Source organism: Hemitrygon akajei, chromosome 9 (assembly GCF_048418815.1).
Source record: "Hemitrygon akajei chromosome 9, sHemAka1.3, whole genome shotgun sequence".
Lineage (NCBI taxonomy): Eukaryota > Metazoa > Chordata > Chondrichthyes > Myliobatiformes > Dasyatidae > Hemitrygon > Hemitrygon akajei.
In genome coordinates, this window is record NC_133132.1 from 16,918,541 (window position 1) to 16,935,160 (window position 16,620).

At 43.6% G+C, this 16,620-nt stretch overlaps 1 protein-coding gene across 1 annotated transcript; it reads left to right on the top strand.

The window, feature by feature from the left end:
• The first annotated feature begins 6,005 nt into the window (after positions 1-6,005).
• LOC140732698 (large ribosomal subunit protein P1-like) lies at positions 6,006-12,927 on the top strand. Its single transcript, XM_073055379.1, has 2 exons — positions 6,006-6,028; positions 12,582-12,927. The coding sequence occupies exons 1-2, from the start codon at positions 6,006-6,008 to the stop codon at positions 12,865-12,867; spliced, it is 309 nt and encodes a 102-aa protein (XP_072911480.1). The 3' UTR covers positions 12,868-12,927.
• The last annotated feature ends 3,693 nt before the right edge of the window (positions 12,928-16,620 follow it).

Below are 16,620 nucleotides of genomic sequence, written 5' to 3' on the forward strand. Positions count from 1 at the left end.
ATAAGCCTCGCAAAGAAATATCGCAAAATTAATTTAGAAAGTGTTGTACCGCTTTCTAACAGAGCATGACGCACTGTGGTACATTTCCAGTTCCGCCTCTCTTATGGCTGTCATGCAACAAATCAGAGTTATACAAAACCGGTGATTCTTCAGGCCAGGGGTTTGACGGAAGTAACAGTTGACCTGAGAGATAACTTTTCGAGCGCACAATAGATTTATGCGCCTCGCGCTGGAAATTAGTAAATCAATACTTTATTATTATAAATTACGCTTCCAATAATGCGCAATCATTATGTCCCAACTCCGGCCACCCCGTGAAAACAATAACAGCCTGAATCCCAAAGGGCGTTATTCTACTTTTGGTCAATTTAACTCCCAATCAGATTGGGTGGTTTAGTGACTACAACCAAATTTCCTGGCAAGATTAAGTGACAAGCCCATTGCATTCCGGAGATGGTTCTGACATGGGGTTAACTTTGCTTCGTGTTGACTGCTGCCTGAGTCCAATCACAAACAAGAGAAACTCTGCAGATGATGGAAATCAAAGTACTACACCCACAATCCTGGAGGAGCTCAGCAGGTCAGGCAGCAGCGACATAGAAGAGTTAACAGTCGATGTTTCAGACCTAAACCCTTCATCAGTGTGATGCAATACTATAGGATTAGACGTTCTACCGTACCTGCAGTGTCGGCGATAGATCTTAGGCAACCATCCATGCCTCTTACAACTGATGTTAATTTTACCGAATAATATCGTCGGAGGCCCCCATGTCGATGTGTTAAATTGCCACGAACAAACCCATGGTGTTCATTTACAGATATTTAGAAAGGAGCTGGATAGTCAGATATGTCCAAAGCAGGGGCGGCTGACAAAGCGGCGTTCAGAGCATTAAAGGCTGTGTTCATTTCCTGAGTGTATTGTATTTCGGCAGACATGCTCGGTAATGAGGCTTGTCGAAGAGGAACCTCCATCATTCGATATTTAGGAATGCAATCTCTAAAAAATTGACCATTCCCAAAACGGGAAGCATTTCAGCTCGGGTGCAGGGAGGTGATGGTTTAATAAAAGCTGCAATTCGTTCTTTGGCACGGTGCCGAGTTCCTGGAGAAAGTATATATCACAAATACTGGGTTCATATCTGGTCAACTCACGACAGGAAGAATGTGGATACTAAAGAGAGACGGTAGAAGTGATTTACAAGTATTTGATTGTAGAACGTGCCTTGTGAGAATCGGTTGAATGAACTTGGCCTTTTCTCACTGCAGTGAGAAAGGATGAGATGACCTGATAAATGTGCATAAGATGATGAGAGGTATTGATCGTGTCGATAGCCAGAGGCTCTTTTCCCAGTGCTGAAACGGCTAACACGTACGGACATATTTTTAAGTAGCTTGCAATTAGGTACAAGGGGAATATCAAGGGTATCTTTTTAGAAAGAGTGGTGGGAGCGTGGAATGTACGGCCAGGGATCGTGGTAGAGGAGGATACAATAGGATAGAAACTTAGAAAACCTACGGCACAATACCGGCCCTTCAGCACACAAAGTTGTGCCGAACATGACCTTACCTTAGAAATTTCCAGGGATACCTATAGCCATCTATTTTTTAAGCTCCATGTACCTATCCAAAAGTCTCTTAAAAGACCCTGTCGTATTAGCCTGCACCACCGTTGCCGGCAGCGCATTCCACATTTTCACCAGTCTCTGCGTAAAAAAACTTACCCCTGACATCTACTTTCTACCTACTCTACTCTCTACTCTAGCTTCTAGAATAGTTTACATGGTCAGCACAACATTGTCGACCGAATGGCCTGTAATGTGCTGTAGGGTTATATGTTCTATGTTCCATGATTCTGCTCAGTCACCATCTATGGAAATGAAGGAGCAGCTGAACGTCTGGGCCGTGACCCTTCAACAGGGCTGGGGAAAAGGAAATGCCAGAATAAGAATGATGTGGGTGGGGGTCGGAGGGCAAGCCAGAAGATGATAGGTGAAGCCCGGTGGTTGGGGTAAGCGGACGAAGCAATAGGCTGGGAGGAGATGTGGAAAAGGCGGAGGGCAGAAGAAATAGGGTGGATCATGGTAGTAAGGGAAGGAGAGGGCACAGGTGGGAGTTGATAGGTAACTGAGATCAGAGCAAGAGGCCAGAGTGGGGAAAGAAAGGAGCAGGAAAGGGGATGGGAAAATACTGGAAGATGGAGATGCCCATGCTCATATTATATGTTTGGAGGTTAGCCAGACGAATTATCAGGTGTTATTCTTCGAATCTGAGAGGAAATGAGAACCTGAGAAACGGATGTCATGGACCGACATGTCGGACCGTGAATGCGGATTAGATTTCATATGATTCAGCTTTTCGTTAATGGAGTTGAGGAGCACATCGAAGCGCTGATTAATTTGAAGAGGGTTGTTGGTCAGAGGCGGCAACAGCTGATAGACGCCGCCGGACGTTTTGAGTTCCAGCAGCTTTTTCTGTGTTTTGCAATGACTTTGATGAGCAGTCGAACTTAACGTATTCTACGCAAGATTCGAACAGAAGAGGAGCGTCCCGCCGCCTCTGGATGAACCGGACCTGGTGGCATCAAGATTCATCGTCACCGAGGAAGACGATAGAAGAGCCTTCCTGAAGATAAATGCAAGGAAAGCGACGGGCCCGGATGGCATCCAGGGACGGGTTCTCCGGGCCTGTGCAAATGAGCTAGCTGGATTGTTGGCTGACATCTTCAACTGCTTCCTGCTTCAGTCTAAGATCCCCTGGTGTTTTAGGAAGGCAACGATAAACCTGGTGCCGAGGAAAGGCAAGGTGGCATGCCTGAATGACTACCGACCTGTGGCTCTAACATCGATTGCTATGAAGTGCTTCGAGAGATTGGTTATGGCACACATCAACCATAACCTACCGGTCAACCTCGACACTTTGCGATTCGCCTACTGGAGCAACAGGTCGACGGCAGATGCCATCTCTCTTGCACTACATTCCTCCCTAGAACACCTGGAGAATAAAGACATATATGTAAGGCTCCTTTTCATCGACTACAGCTCTGCCTTTAATACCATCATTCCAAATAAACTGATTCCTAAGCTCCGGAACCTGGGTCTTAGCACTCAGATCTGCAGCTGGATCGTCAACTTCCTCACAGACAGGACCCAGACTGTAGAAATAGGGGACAAGCTCTCCTCTACAATCACTCTGAGCACCGGTGCCCCACAAGGCTGTGTACTCAGCCCCCTGCTGTACTCACTGTACACCCATGATTGTGCAGCCAAGTTTCCATCAAACTCAATATATAAGTTTGTTGATGACACCACAATTATAGGCCGTATCTTGGGTAATGATGAGTCTGAGTACAGAGAGGAAATTAAGAACCTGGTGGCATGGTACGAAGACAATAACCTATCCCTCAACGTCAGCAAGACGAAGGAATTGGCTGTTGACTTCAGAAGGAGTAGCGGACCGCACAACCCCATCTACATCGGTGGTGCGCATGTGGAACAGGTCAAACGCTTTAAGTTCCTCGGGGTGAATATCACAAATGACGTGACTAGGTCTGACCAAGCAGAGTCCACTGCCAAGAAACCTTTACTTCCTGAGAAAGCTGAAGAAATTTGGACTGTCCCCTAAAACCCTCACTAATTTTTATAGGTGCACCGTAGAAAGCATTCTTCTAGGGTGTATCCCAACCTGGTATGGAAGTTGTCCTGTCCAAGACCGAAAGAAGCTGCAGAAGATAGTGAACAGAGCCCAGCACATCACACAAACCAATCTTCCACCCTTGGACTCACTTTACACCGCAGGCTGTCGGAGCAGTGTTGCCAGGATAATCCAGGACAAGACCCTCCCAGCAAACACACTTTTTGTCCCTCTTCCCTCCCGGAGAAGGTTCAGGAGCATGAAGATTCGTACGGCCAGATTTGGGAACAGCTTCTTTCCAACTGTGATCAGACAGTTGAACGGTTCCTGACCAGGATCTGGGCCGTACCATCCAAATATCCGGACCTGACTTGCACAACCTTACTTTCCCTTTTCTATTTTCTAATTATGATTTATAATTTAATTTTTATTATATTTACTTCGATGTTTATCTCAGGGAGAGGGAAGCGCAGAAACAAATATCACTGTGATGATTGTACGCTCTAGTATAAATAGTTTGGTGACAATAAAGTTTTCATGTATCCAGTATCTTTGTAAGCATCGATGCTATATTATTTTAAATTTCTTCAATATATTTCAGGACCGTACAAACAATATATTCGTTTTTGATATATAGATATTTCTCTTGCAAGATCACCAATGTAGACAAATCCCAGAGTGAAACAAAGGAGACCAATGACCGTATATCATTGATAATAAATCTATGGCGTCAGCGTATGGACAAGATAAACAATAACAATCATAAAACCGAGAGGTGAGCTTGAGAATATTTCGCAACAGCATTCACTGATTTCTTGAATCGCCATTTCTTCGACTTTGAGATTTTGCAATTTCGTGACAAATTATCCATACCTCATCACAATCGGGATTTTACTTAAATGACATCATATTTATTTTACCACAGCTGTTCGAAAACACGTCAGCTTTGTGTACTAGAGAATATTCAGTGTGCTCGAGCGAGTATAAATGAATGACCGTGGAGATTCCATCAGCTCAGAGTTTCTTCAGCGAGATCGCGGGCAGCTGGAAGACTGTCTGTATCTCACACAGCATGCTTGAAACATTCTTGCGTGTGAGAAAGATATATTTCATGATCATTGCCGTTATCGGTGTTCCTGGTAAGAGCATAGGCGAACTAAGATTTGCTGTTCTGTGTGTGCGGTCTTTGGACTCGTTCAGTTACCGGCAGCGTTGTGATGCCGGCGAATCAGACAGTGCGGTGCAGGCATTGTGATAAAACTCTGTGTTCGGTCAGAAGCTCCCTTACAGTTTAACCGGTGGCCTCGGCAGAAAATAAATCAGCAGTTGAGACAGATGTCAAGCAGAAGTTCGGTAAAATGAATGCAATTTGTGGATTCATGGCAAGCAGTTTGAAGTTATGAATGCAACACACTGTCAAAATTAACTCCGATAATCCATCGCTCTGTTTTACGGGCTATTTGGTGTTATTTCGCATCGGAAGCGCAACAGGTTTTAAATTTAAATGGAAAAGTGTTGAGCCATTTTAAAGAATTTGCTGAAGTTTTGAAGGGAATCCGGGAAGAGATTCGTAGGGTGACATTCAGGGGAGAGCGGTAGATATCACTTGTGAGTCCGAACCATCCGGAGTTTCGGAAATGAAAATTAGTGTTTGTGTGAGTTTTAGTACACCGGTGTTTGCTTCCACGTCCCATTAATCGAATAAGTGAAAAGGGCCAACCAGCGGTGTCCGTTTGAGGTCAGGCGGGATAAGGTTCATGCTTATGTTCTGGGAAAAGCAGCATCGAAGCATTTAGAATTATGCTCACGAAATTTGGAGCAACCCCTAATAAGGCAGATGTTTTGAATTACCTCTAATGTCAGTGAGGATTTAAGGGCGCACGGGAGGTGTGTGTGTGAGTTCAGTGCGTCAGGCAGAATCTTTAAAAGCGAAAATTGGAACTTCCTCAAAGAAGAGAAAATCTGCAAATGCTGGAAATCCAAGCAACACACACAAAATACTCAGTAGGCCTTGTAGCATCTAAGAACAAATGCAGTCGGCGTTTCGGGCCGAGTCTTGCCGAAGGGTCTCGCCCCGAAACGTTGACTATACTTTTTTTTTTCCATAGATGTTGCCTGGCCTGTTGAGTTCCCCCAGCATTTTGTGCGTATTGATTGAATTGTAACTTTCTGATGGGTTATCTTGACATAGTGCGCAGGAACCCCCGGACAAGAATAGTTGCATTATTTTTTTTTAAAAAGCGAACCAAGCAGGGTCGCTGCGGGCGGATGACAAACAAAGAGTCTGAGAGGTGGGAAAGACATGACAAATGTGGAAATACATTTACTTTGAAATTTGTAAGTTGACAGAACCGAAGGGATCGGGGCTTTGCTTAATGGGGAGTGTGTCAGAATATAGGTGCTGGGAACCCGGCAATCACCGCTGCCGAGAGATTGTGTCCAGGCTTTACACTTCAGTCGTAAACCTGATGTTGGGCGATTTATATTGATTTTTCCAAAGTAACATCGGCGATCAGTTAGATTCTTCCTAAGCGCTGCTTCTCTTGCAGTCCCGAGTAACTGTCACCCAGCATCTCGTTAACAGCATCAGAGACTCACGCTTTATTGCCTTTTAACCACAGAAATGAGGTGTCTTCAAACTTAAGTTCTTCTCAATTTCCATTTCAACTCTGCCCTGAGACCCAAGGAACGGCATAACAGTAATTTACTTATTCCTTATTTGCTGTTCCCCCAGTGAATTTAACGGCGATTCTGATCCTGTCCAGGGGGAAGTGCGGCCTCTCCACCTGCACCACTCGCTACCTGGTGGCCATGGCAACGGCTGATCTACTAACCGTCATCTTTGATGTCATTCTGTGGCGGGTCAGTTATTATTATTTCCCCGGGACATTCCTGGACATCACCCCTGTATGCAGTGTGATATCTGCCCTGACATTTGCAGCCACGGACTGTTCTGTCTGGTTCACCGTCACTTTTACATTTGATCGGTTTGTAGCCATCCGTTGCCAGAAGTGGAAAGAGAAGTATTGCAGCGGAAAAACTGCGGCTGTGGTTCTGACAACAACCGGCGTTCTGCTCTGCTGTAAAAACGTGCCCGACGCTTTTAGATATCGTCCTGTGAAAGTGATTGACAATATACCTTATGACTGTATTTCAAAACCTGGCTACTTTACGGATCCCGTTTGGGTGGGATATAATTGGCTTTCTACCGTTTGTGTGCCATTACTTCCGTTTGTGTTAATACTACTGCTCAACGCTCTGACAGTCAGACGCATTTTAGTGGCCAGTCGCGTCCGTAAAGGGCTGAGGGGACAGAGCAAGGCGGAGAACCGCAGTGACCCGGAGATGGAGAGCAGGAGGAGGTCTGTGATCTTACTCCTCACCATCTCCGGAAGCTTCGTCATCCTGTGGTCGGTGGATGTTGCCGAATTCCTTTATTACACAATTGCGGGTTTGGATCCAAAAAATTACAGTGACTCGGAATACATACTTCTACACTGCGCCTACATGCTGATGATATTAAGTTGCTGCACAAACACGTTTATTTATGGGGTGACTCAGTCCAAGTTCAGACAGCAGTTCATCAGCGCAGCGAAATATCCTCTATCTTCCATTATTCTACCAGTTAACAAACAACATATCTAAGCCATTCTCAGAGACGGTCGCAGTGATTTCTTTCTTTCTTTTTTTTAATTTTTTTATTAAAACTTTTTTTATTGTTTTCAAATAGTTACAGAATAAATGTGTATGACGAAAAATGTGTTACCCAGCCCCCCTCCTCTTAACCCCTCCCCCTAACATCCCTATTAAAAAAAAATAAGAAAGAAAGAAACAAAAGGAATCCCCACATGCTCCATAGAGATCGTAATAACTTTAGTATATATATTTATTTCTTTCCCCAAGTAAACAATTATTTCATCTTCGGAGCACCTATATATTTAATCCTATCTTTTGTAAATAAGGGCGCCAAATTTTCAAAAATGTTTCTTTCTTGACACTATAGTTTGGCTGTCATCAGAGAATGGGCAGCGGGGAGAATAAATATGGTTGCGATCCCGAGACAGACATTGCACAGAAACAGGGACTTCGGCACCCGCAGTCGGCAACCTCTGTCTCCTGTCAATTATTAAATTATTCTTGGTTTTTAGTTTTATTGATTTGTCCACCATAATCCGGTTCTCCTCACCGCCACACCCCTTTCGGAAATTATAGAGCGGGTCAGGATCTGAAAGCATTCAAAAGCAAATCGGCTGAAATGCAACTCATTTGTTACTTTAGTCTTTTGCATAAGAATGAAATGAAAATAAATTCAACAGTCTACCCGTACTTACAATAAACCTTGCACTTGTCCTTCGCATTAGATCGACCTGTCAGAGAGGAATGTTTACCGCTGCAGAACTCTGTCCATAATTGTGCAAACATCTATGGAAAAGCCCGGTGCCGGCTCTGCATCATCTCATTTCCTGATTTCAAATAAATTTCTATCCGAGCAAACTGCATTCACTCCAGTACAATCGCCTGTTTGTTATTAGTTTTTTTACCTGGTAAAACTTCAGGTATGGAAATAGATCAGCACGCTCGTTTTTCAATTGCTGGAAACTTTCCTACTACTCTGGTGATGCTTATTATTTTAGCTTTCCGGAGGTCCACATGAATGTTTCTGTGTAGGTATAATTGTTGTTGTGCAGTGACTTTAGGATGAAACCACCAGTAGATATTACAATTGGGGCAATGTGTATCCTGTTTATGTACCATAGTGTTTCAATTTTCTTTTTCAAGTCAGCATATTTCTGGTGTTTTTCACGTACTGATATCCGTATATTATGTGCATTTGGAATGACACACACATATTTGCAGCTTTTCTCTTGTTTGTTATTGGATAACTATTAAATAAATTGTTTTGCTGGTTTGTCCTGTAATATTATACCTGGACAGGTATCATGTATTGCCTAATCGCTAGGAATGGACTATTCGTATTATAATTGTAACACTTTAATTGTATCTTTCATGAGTTTGCAATTTAAAGCAAGATTTTGGTGACTTTTGCCAATTCATTCTGCTTGTGTAAGCAGTCAGACTGAATTAAACTGTTCCAGGATCCTATAATGTGTTGAATACTTTCTGATTTCTATTATTTCCCGCCTTTATTGTCTTGAGTTTTTTAATCTATTATTGTGTATTTTGGATATTTTCATGTTACCCACCCGATCCTATATTGCCACAGAAGGAATGGAAATACCCCAATTCCATGACCGAAGGAGTGCAGCCCCCTGACCATCATCCGATTCCCCTCTCCACAGAGCAATCTACTACTTCGAGCTTCCTTTCTGCCTCACTCTCAAAATTTTCTCACCCCTTCCCAATTCCTCAGCACACTCTCCTCTCTCTCAGCCTCTTTCTTCCATCCTCAGCTTCTCGTTTCCCCCGTCTCAGTCCTCTCACCCCACAGTTCTTCACTCTCACTTTTCCTCCCCCCTTTGGATCGACAACCCTGCTCAATTTAATTCAGTTTATTTCAACTCAACTTTAATTGTTATTTAACCATATGTGAATACTCATGAATACAGCCAAAAGAGACAACGTTACTCCGATGTCAAAGTGTCACCCCACCAATAGTGCAATACCTCGGTGTAAATACGGTGTAATGATGCCACCCCCCCCCCCCCAGTGCAAGACAAATACCAGACAATACACCAAAAGCGAGTAAATAAGTCCAGTATCGGTCGCTCTGGAACCGCTGTCCGCTCTTCAATACCTTATCTCCCGCCGAGGTAGCCTCCTTCCTGCCGGCATGAACATCCAACTTACTGAACTCCGTTGATACCCCTGCCCCCCACCCTTACCCCCATCCCTATCTATTATTTTAGTCTGGTTCTCTTTCTCTCTCTCTTTTCCCACCACACTATAATCTCTTCCCCCAGCCCTACCTTTCTTTCTCTTTTATTTCCCATAATTCTCCACCTTCCCCCTAGACCATTTCCCTCCAGCCTATCACTTCCCAGCTCTCTACTTTATCCCTACACCCACTTCTTATCCCCCCTCGACCATCCCCTGTTACTTCACTCCTGATGAAGGATTTCGGTCCGAAACGTCGTTATTACCTCCTCCCATCGATGCTGGTTGGCCTGCTGAGTTCTGCCAGCATTTTGTGTTTTTTTTATTTGAATAAATAATTGCAGTTTTATAGTTAATTCTTAGAGATGGGTTACTAGAAACAGATAACCTAAAGGCGCCAAATCAATAAGTTTATCAGTTTGTGCACATAATATTTTAATACATTGGAACTCCCGCCTCCGGTTACATCGACAACGACCTTCCGAGCCTTCGGCCACCATTCGAACCACTAAAGTCCAGTATCCGTCGCTCTCGAACCGCTGTCCGCTCTTCACACGTCCGTCCTTCTCGCTCTCCTCCAGACATTGACCGCAAACTCCCGCTCAGCTTACACATGCAAGATAGCATAACAATTCTCCATCCGTTAGTTCCCCCCCCATTTTCTGCTGTCATAACCCAAACATACCAAACACAGAAACCCATTACAGCATTAAATAACATTACAGAGAAGCCATTTCATTATAACAATACAGAGAAGCCATTTTGTTAGCCTGAATAGTTAACAGCACAGTTACTGTTACTCAGAGCCCTACGTTTATAAGGCTGAAAAATGAATTGCACTCTCAGTACAATCTTGGGGGGGGGGGGTCGTTAATATTTTTCAGATAAATGCTTTATCCAGGTGTGAAGTGACTTTAAGTTAATTCATAGTATTGAGCTGGAAAAGGCATGTAATAATGATAATGTCCAATTATATCAGAAGAATTCAATATGCAACGCGATTGGGAAAATCAGGATGATGTTTGATCACAAGAGGGGGGATTTGTTGAATGCCTACGAGACGGCTTTTGAGCGCCGCTTGTGCTTGGGTTTACTCGAGGAAAAGCCATTTTAGATTGGGTGTTGTGTAATAACCCTGATCTCATTCAGGAGCTTAAAGTAAAGGAGCCCTAAGGAGGCAGTGATCCTAATATAATGAATTCATACTGCAATTTGAGAGAGGAAAGCCTATGTCGCATGTATCAGCATCGTAAAGGAATAAGCATAATTAGATGAATTAGAGACAGGAGATTGCCCAGGAGAATTGGAGGAGGATACTGCGGGAATGACAGCAGAGCATAGGTAGCTAAAGTATCTAGGAATCGTTTACAAGGCGCAGGATAGACATGCCCCACAGATGGATGAGTTCTCAAATGGCAGGGGGTGGCATCCGTGGCTGATAAGGAAAGTTAAGGACTGCGTAAAGCCTAAGGAAATGGCGTATAACGGACCAAAAATACGTTGGATGTTAGATTATTGGGATGCTATTAAAATTAAACAAAAGGCTACTAAAAATCGATAAGAATGGTAAAGATGAAATATGATGGCAAACTAGACAATAGTATGATGCAAGATACTAAAAGATATTTTCTCAGTTAAATAAGGAGTGAAAGGGAGATGAGAGTTGATATTGCACTACTGGAAAATGATGCTGGGGGATAAAGAATTTGCAGATGAACTTAATGAATACTTTGCATCATTCTTCACTGTGGAAGACAGAGCAGGAGTTAGTGCCTTTGCTACTACAAAGGAAAAAGTGTGAGACAAGCTGAAATGACTTAAGTTGGAAAGTCAACTGGACCAAATAGACTACATCCCAGAGTCCTGAAAGATGTTTCCGAAGAGATAACGGATGCATTAGCCGTGACGTTTCAGGAATCGCTTGTTTCTGGCATGGTCCTGCTGGCTGGAAAATACAAAGGGCTACAGGTAGCCCTAAGTAATTTCTAAAGTAAATGCATGTTCGGTGATAGGTGAACTGATAGAGATGTGTAAGATAATGAGAGCCATTTATTGTGTGAATAGTCAGAGGCTTTTTCCCAAGGCTGAAATGGCTATCACGAGAGGGCACAACTTTCAGTTGCTTGAAAGTAGGTACAGAGATGTCAGAGGTAAGTATTTTATGCAGAGAGTGGTAAGTACGTGGAATGGGCTGCCGGCGACCGTGGTGGACGCGGATACAATAGGATCCTTTAAGAGACTCCTGAATAGGTACATGGAGCGTAGAAAAATAGAGGGTTATCTGTAACCCTAGGTAATTTCTAAAGTAAGTAGTTGTTCGGCACAGCATTGTGGGCCGAAAGGCCTGTGTTCTGTTCTATGATTCTATTTTTTTAAAATCAGCTGCATCTCATACGAAGTCATAGGTGTAGGGCACGTGTGAGTACTAGCGTACGCTAATGGAAGGTGTTGACTTTCTTCTGATGTAGGGAATTGACGCAGCAATGTAGTTACTGCTTGGCAACGCAGGCTACCGCACATTCATTGTCCACAATTATGTCTCCTCTACATTAGAACAAAAAGACAACCGAGTTTTCGTGCTTGGTCTCCGGAATACTTGCGTACGGTCCACCTGTTTGATCCTGCGTTCTCTATTAATGCTTATTCCACTGACATTCGGAGTATTTTCACTGCCTGTGGCCTTCTCCACTGGCATCGAGAGGCAGAGCATAAATTAGAGGAACGGTATCGCATCTTCCAACTGACCCGCAATTCGGAATGAACTGCGATGTCTGGTGTTCTTACACCGGGTGAACAGCGAATCGTTATTTTTTCATATAGTGATGCCGATGACACTTTCACGCATCTGATTAAGCCACCCCCGAGTTGGAATATCAAGCCAGGAGCAAGTATGTCCACCGCTTAGTAAGAATCTACACCCCTGATTAATTATCTCCATCCCTGAGTAGGAATCTTCATCTCTGAGTAATTATCTCCAATGCTGCGACCACTGGAAAGGGTGGGAACCTGTTCCTACCCTGACCCTGCTCCGAGGCGCTCGATCCTTCGATCGAAGCTAAGGTCGATTACCAGCCGGCGACTAGTACCATCCAACCCGCCGTTGCATCCACTCCGAGCTGCATCTACAGCGCCCTCATCACGCACGACGATGAGGTCACCGTGACCGAAGACAAGCTCAATGCCCTCGTCAATGCAGCTGGAGTTAATGTCGAAACTTTCTATCCCAGTCTGTTCGGTAAGGCTTTGGTAAACTGTGACATTAATAGTTTGATCTGTAGAGTTGGTGCTGGTGGTGGTGGAGGATGTGCCGCAGCTGCCACTGCTGCTGTTCCTGCTGCGGAAGAGAGAAAGGAAGAATCTGAGGAGTCTGATGATGACATGTGTTTTGGTGTATTTGATTAAGTGCCATGAACTATTTGTTACAAATAAATAAATAGAAATTATTTTTGAATGGCAAAAAAACTACCAAGCACTCCCCCCCCCCTCTTCTTTCCGCCGGGATCGCTCCCTACGCGACTCCCTTGCCCATTCCTCCCCCACCCCCGCCCCATCCCTTCCCACCGAACTCCCTCCCGGCCCTTACCCTTGTAAGCAGAACAAGTGATACACCTGACCTTACACTTCCTCCCTCACCAACATTCAGGGCCCCATCAGACCTTCCAGGTGAGGCGACACTTTACCTGTGATTCGACCGGTGTGGTATACGCCGTCCGGTACTCCCGGTGCGGCCTTTTATATATTGCTGTGACCCGACGCAGACTGGGAGACCGTTTCGCTGAACACCTATGCTCGGTCCGCCAGAGAAAGCAGGATCTCCCATTGGCCACACATTTGAATTCCACGTCCCATTCCCATTCTGATATATCTCTCCATGGCCTCCTCTACTGTCAAAATGAATCCAAGCTCAGGTTGGAGTAACAACACCTTATATACCGGCTGGGTAGCCTCCAACCTGATGGCATGACCATTGATTTCTCTGACTTCCGTTAATGCCCCTACTCCCCTTCTCAACCCATCCCCGATTTATTTATTTTGCCTCTCTTCCTTTTTTCTATCTCTCTGCCCATCACTCTTAGCATCTCCCTCTGGTGCTCCCCTCCCCCTTTTTGTTCTCCGTAGTTCTCTGGTCCCATGATCCTATCCAGCTCTACATCCCTTTTGCCAATCACCTTTCCAGCTCTCAGCGTCCAGACCTTCCGGTCTTCTCCTGACATTTTGAATTTCCCCCTCTCCCTCCTACTTTCAAATCTCTAGTAAATTTTCTTTCAGTTAGTCCTGACGAAGGGTCCCGGCCCGAAACGTCGACTGTACTTCTTCCTACAGATGCTGCCTGGCCTGCTGCGTTCCACCAGCATATTTTGTGTATTACATATTTTTTTTCTTCTTTCTCTAGTTCTTGCCTCTTCCCTCATTCCTCTTTACTGATTTACAGATTATAGCTTTTTCCGGACTGCATATCAGTATGTCTGTCTGTGTCTTTTTCTATCTATCTATCTATCTATCTATCTATCTATCTATCTATCTATCTATCTATCTATCTATCTATCTATCTATCTATCTATCTATCTATCTATCTATCTATCTATCTATCTATCTATCTATCTATCTATCTATCTATCTATCTATCTACCTACCTATCCGACAGGTTGCCTATCCTCCGCTTGCCTGTTTGTTTGACTTTTATTCCTCTAACTATACGTCGTTCATCTGCTCCTGTTTCGAATTTGATCGTGCAGAATTCACATGGAAATTATCAATGAGAAGCACTTCTGAAATTATGGAAATGATTATTTTCTCAATCTTATTGGACAAATGTCGACAAGATAAAAATACTGTAACGTGGGAATGGCGTCAGTTTATCATGCCAATGTCACCTCGAAAGTATTTACAAAGGAAGACTGAATTTCGTGATCCATTAACCAGCGAGTCGGAAGAGTTGAATCTCTCACTTAGTGTCCCAGATTTAACGGTATTGAGGATATACTGTTGGATGGATCTAACTGTTCCTCAAGTGAATTCAACAGCGGCTTTGTCCGTAACTTTACCGTTTCAAAATCCACAGAATGAGTAGGAGATCTCATGTATATATATAATAGGATATATAAGAGTTACTTCTAGACACACAGACACACACACATATCGACACACACACACACACACACGCGCGCGCGTGCGCGCACATACACACACACAAACAAACACATACACAAACACACACACACACACAAACAAACACATACACACACACACAAACATATACTGGTACTACAGATGTGGGGACGATAGATTAAGAGGGAATCGACACAACTTGGACTTCGAAGTATCAAAAGTAAGTATCATGCAAGGCAGGCTGATCAAAATGAAGTAAGCATTAATGTCGTCCAGGGCTGATGGAGAACTGGATGGTGTATCTTTGTTTACAGCGGGTATGTTTTCCATGTAGTGGCACATTGTGGGGCGGAGTGGGTGGGTTTGTTGCCTGAGCGCTGACGCCATTTTCTCAGTAGTTCATCAGTTAACCGCGTGCTGCAATGTGGAACAAAGGATTATTCCAAAAGAGCAACTTGAGTTTCCCTCACATTCCTACCGATAAACACTCACAATACTACACAGAGCAAGCCTGTCACTATTCTATCAGTCAACATGGATGGGGCGAAACAGACGAGTCTGAAGCTGGAATAACAAAATAGAAATAATATTGTATTATTGCTGTGTGGGACTTCACTGTTATCAACTCACACCCCGGTGCACATTGAGGAATCTGTGACAGAATCGGAAAACATAAGACTGCAGAGATACACAGTGAAAATGGAACTTAAGAATTGCCGTGGAATATGTATTCATACTTTACTTACGTAATTATTTATTTAAATACCATATTTAACGTGTATATTTTCATTCAATGTTGAAGTAGTTGTGTTGCCAAGCCAGAGAAATTTACAGATCAGGTTCTGTTCGACTGGCTCTATGTGGTTGAGTAACGAATAGCTTGCAGAATGATGCCGGGCCGGATGATAACTCTCTCACGCTGAATGTCGCACGATTGTTGTCGGCATGTAGGCTGAGTTGGGGTCTGGAACACACACGTGGAGTTCGAAATCAAGGTGTAGATTCATTCAGCAGTCAAACAACGAGTTCAGATCTCAGGCTGCAGTGCATTCATGGTCAATTGACCCTGTAGTGTTCTCGCACAGGTGTAAAAACTCTGAACTAAACACGCAGTATAAACCGGAGTCAATTACGCGCGATCCCAGTAAGATTAACCGTTTACTGTTCACTCTTCCATATTAACGTATGGTGAAACCTGTTGATAAAACAATACAAAATATATACAGTATTTGTTTCCTTCTGGGCATCACATTTACATCATAAATACTTGCAAAAATAAAACTACAACAAACTATATTACATTAAAGTACAATATACAGTCAGAATCTACCTACGCCATCAACTGCTTTAAATACACTTCAACACAAACTATCCGCAACTCTTTAAATAACAAAGAACATAAACTTTATCAACCGTCATTACTTTTAACAGAATCAGCGTTAACATTTTTACTTCAACATATCGATTATCTTATGAACTTACGGCGTTGCTTCTATGATGTTTCTAGTGCGTAGAAAGAAAACTTTCCTCGCGCTGATCCTGCACACACTAGCGCCCTCCTTCCCGTTTCTCCAAACCAGTATTTTCCCACAGGACGCAGCGAAACCGGGTGTGACGTCATCGCATGCCGCGATATATAACAGACAAAGAATTTTCTTTCAACAACCTTAAGTTTAACTAGAAAACGATTACAAACGAATTACTAAAGCGAAAATATAATAAACTAAACGAATGCCTTAAGGGCAACACAGATCCACTGGTCAATTTTCATGTAGCAATATCTGCCTTCACACACCTGGGTTTGCTACACGAAAACGATTGAAAGTTCGAACAGCTTGGCATATGAGAGAGAGATTAATGGCTCTGGCCCTGTATTCACCGGAATTCGGAAAAATAAGTGGTTATCCCGTTGAATGCTACGGAATGGCGAAAGGCCTTGATAGGGTAGATACGGAGAGGGCCATTCCTGTGGTGGGGCAGTAAGATCTAGAATAGAGGACATCCTTTACGAGTGGAGATGAGGAAGAATTCATTTAGCCAGAGAGT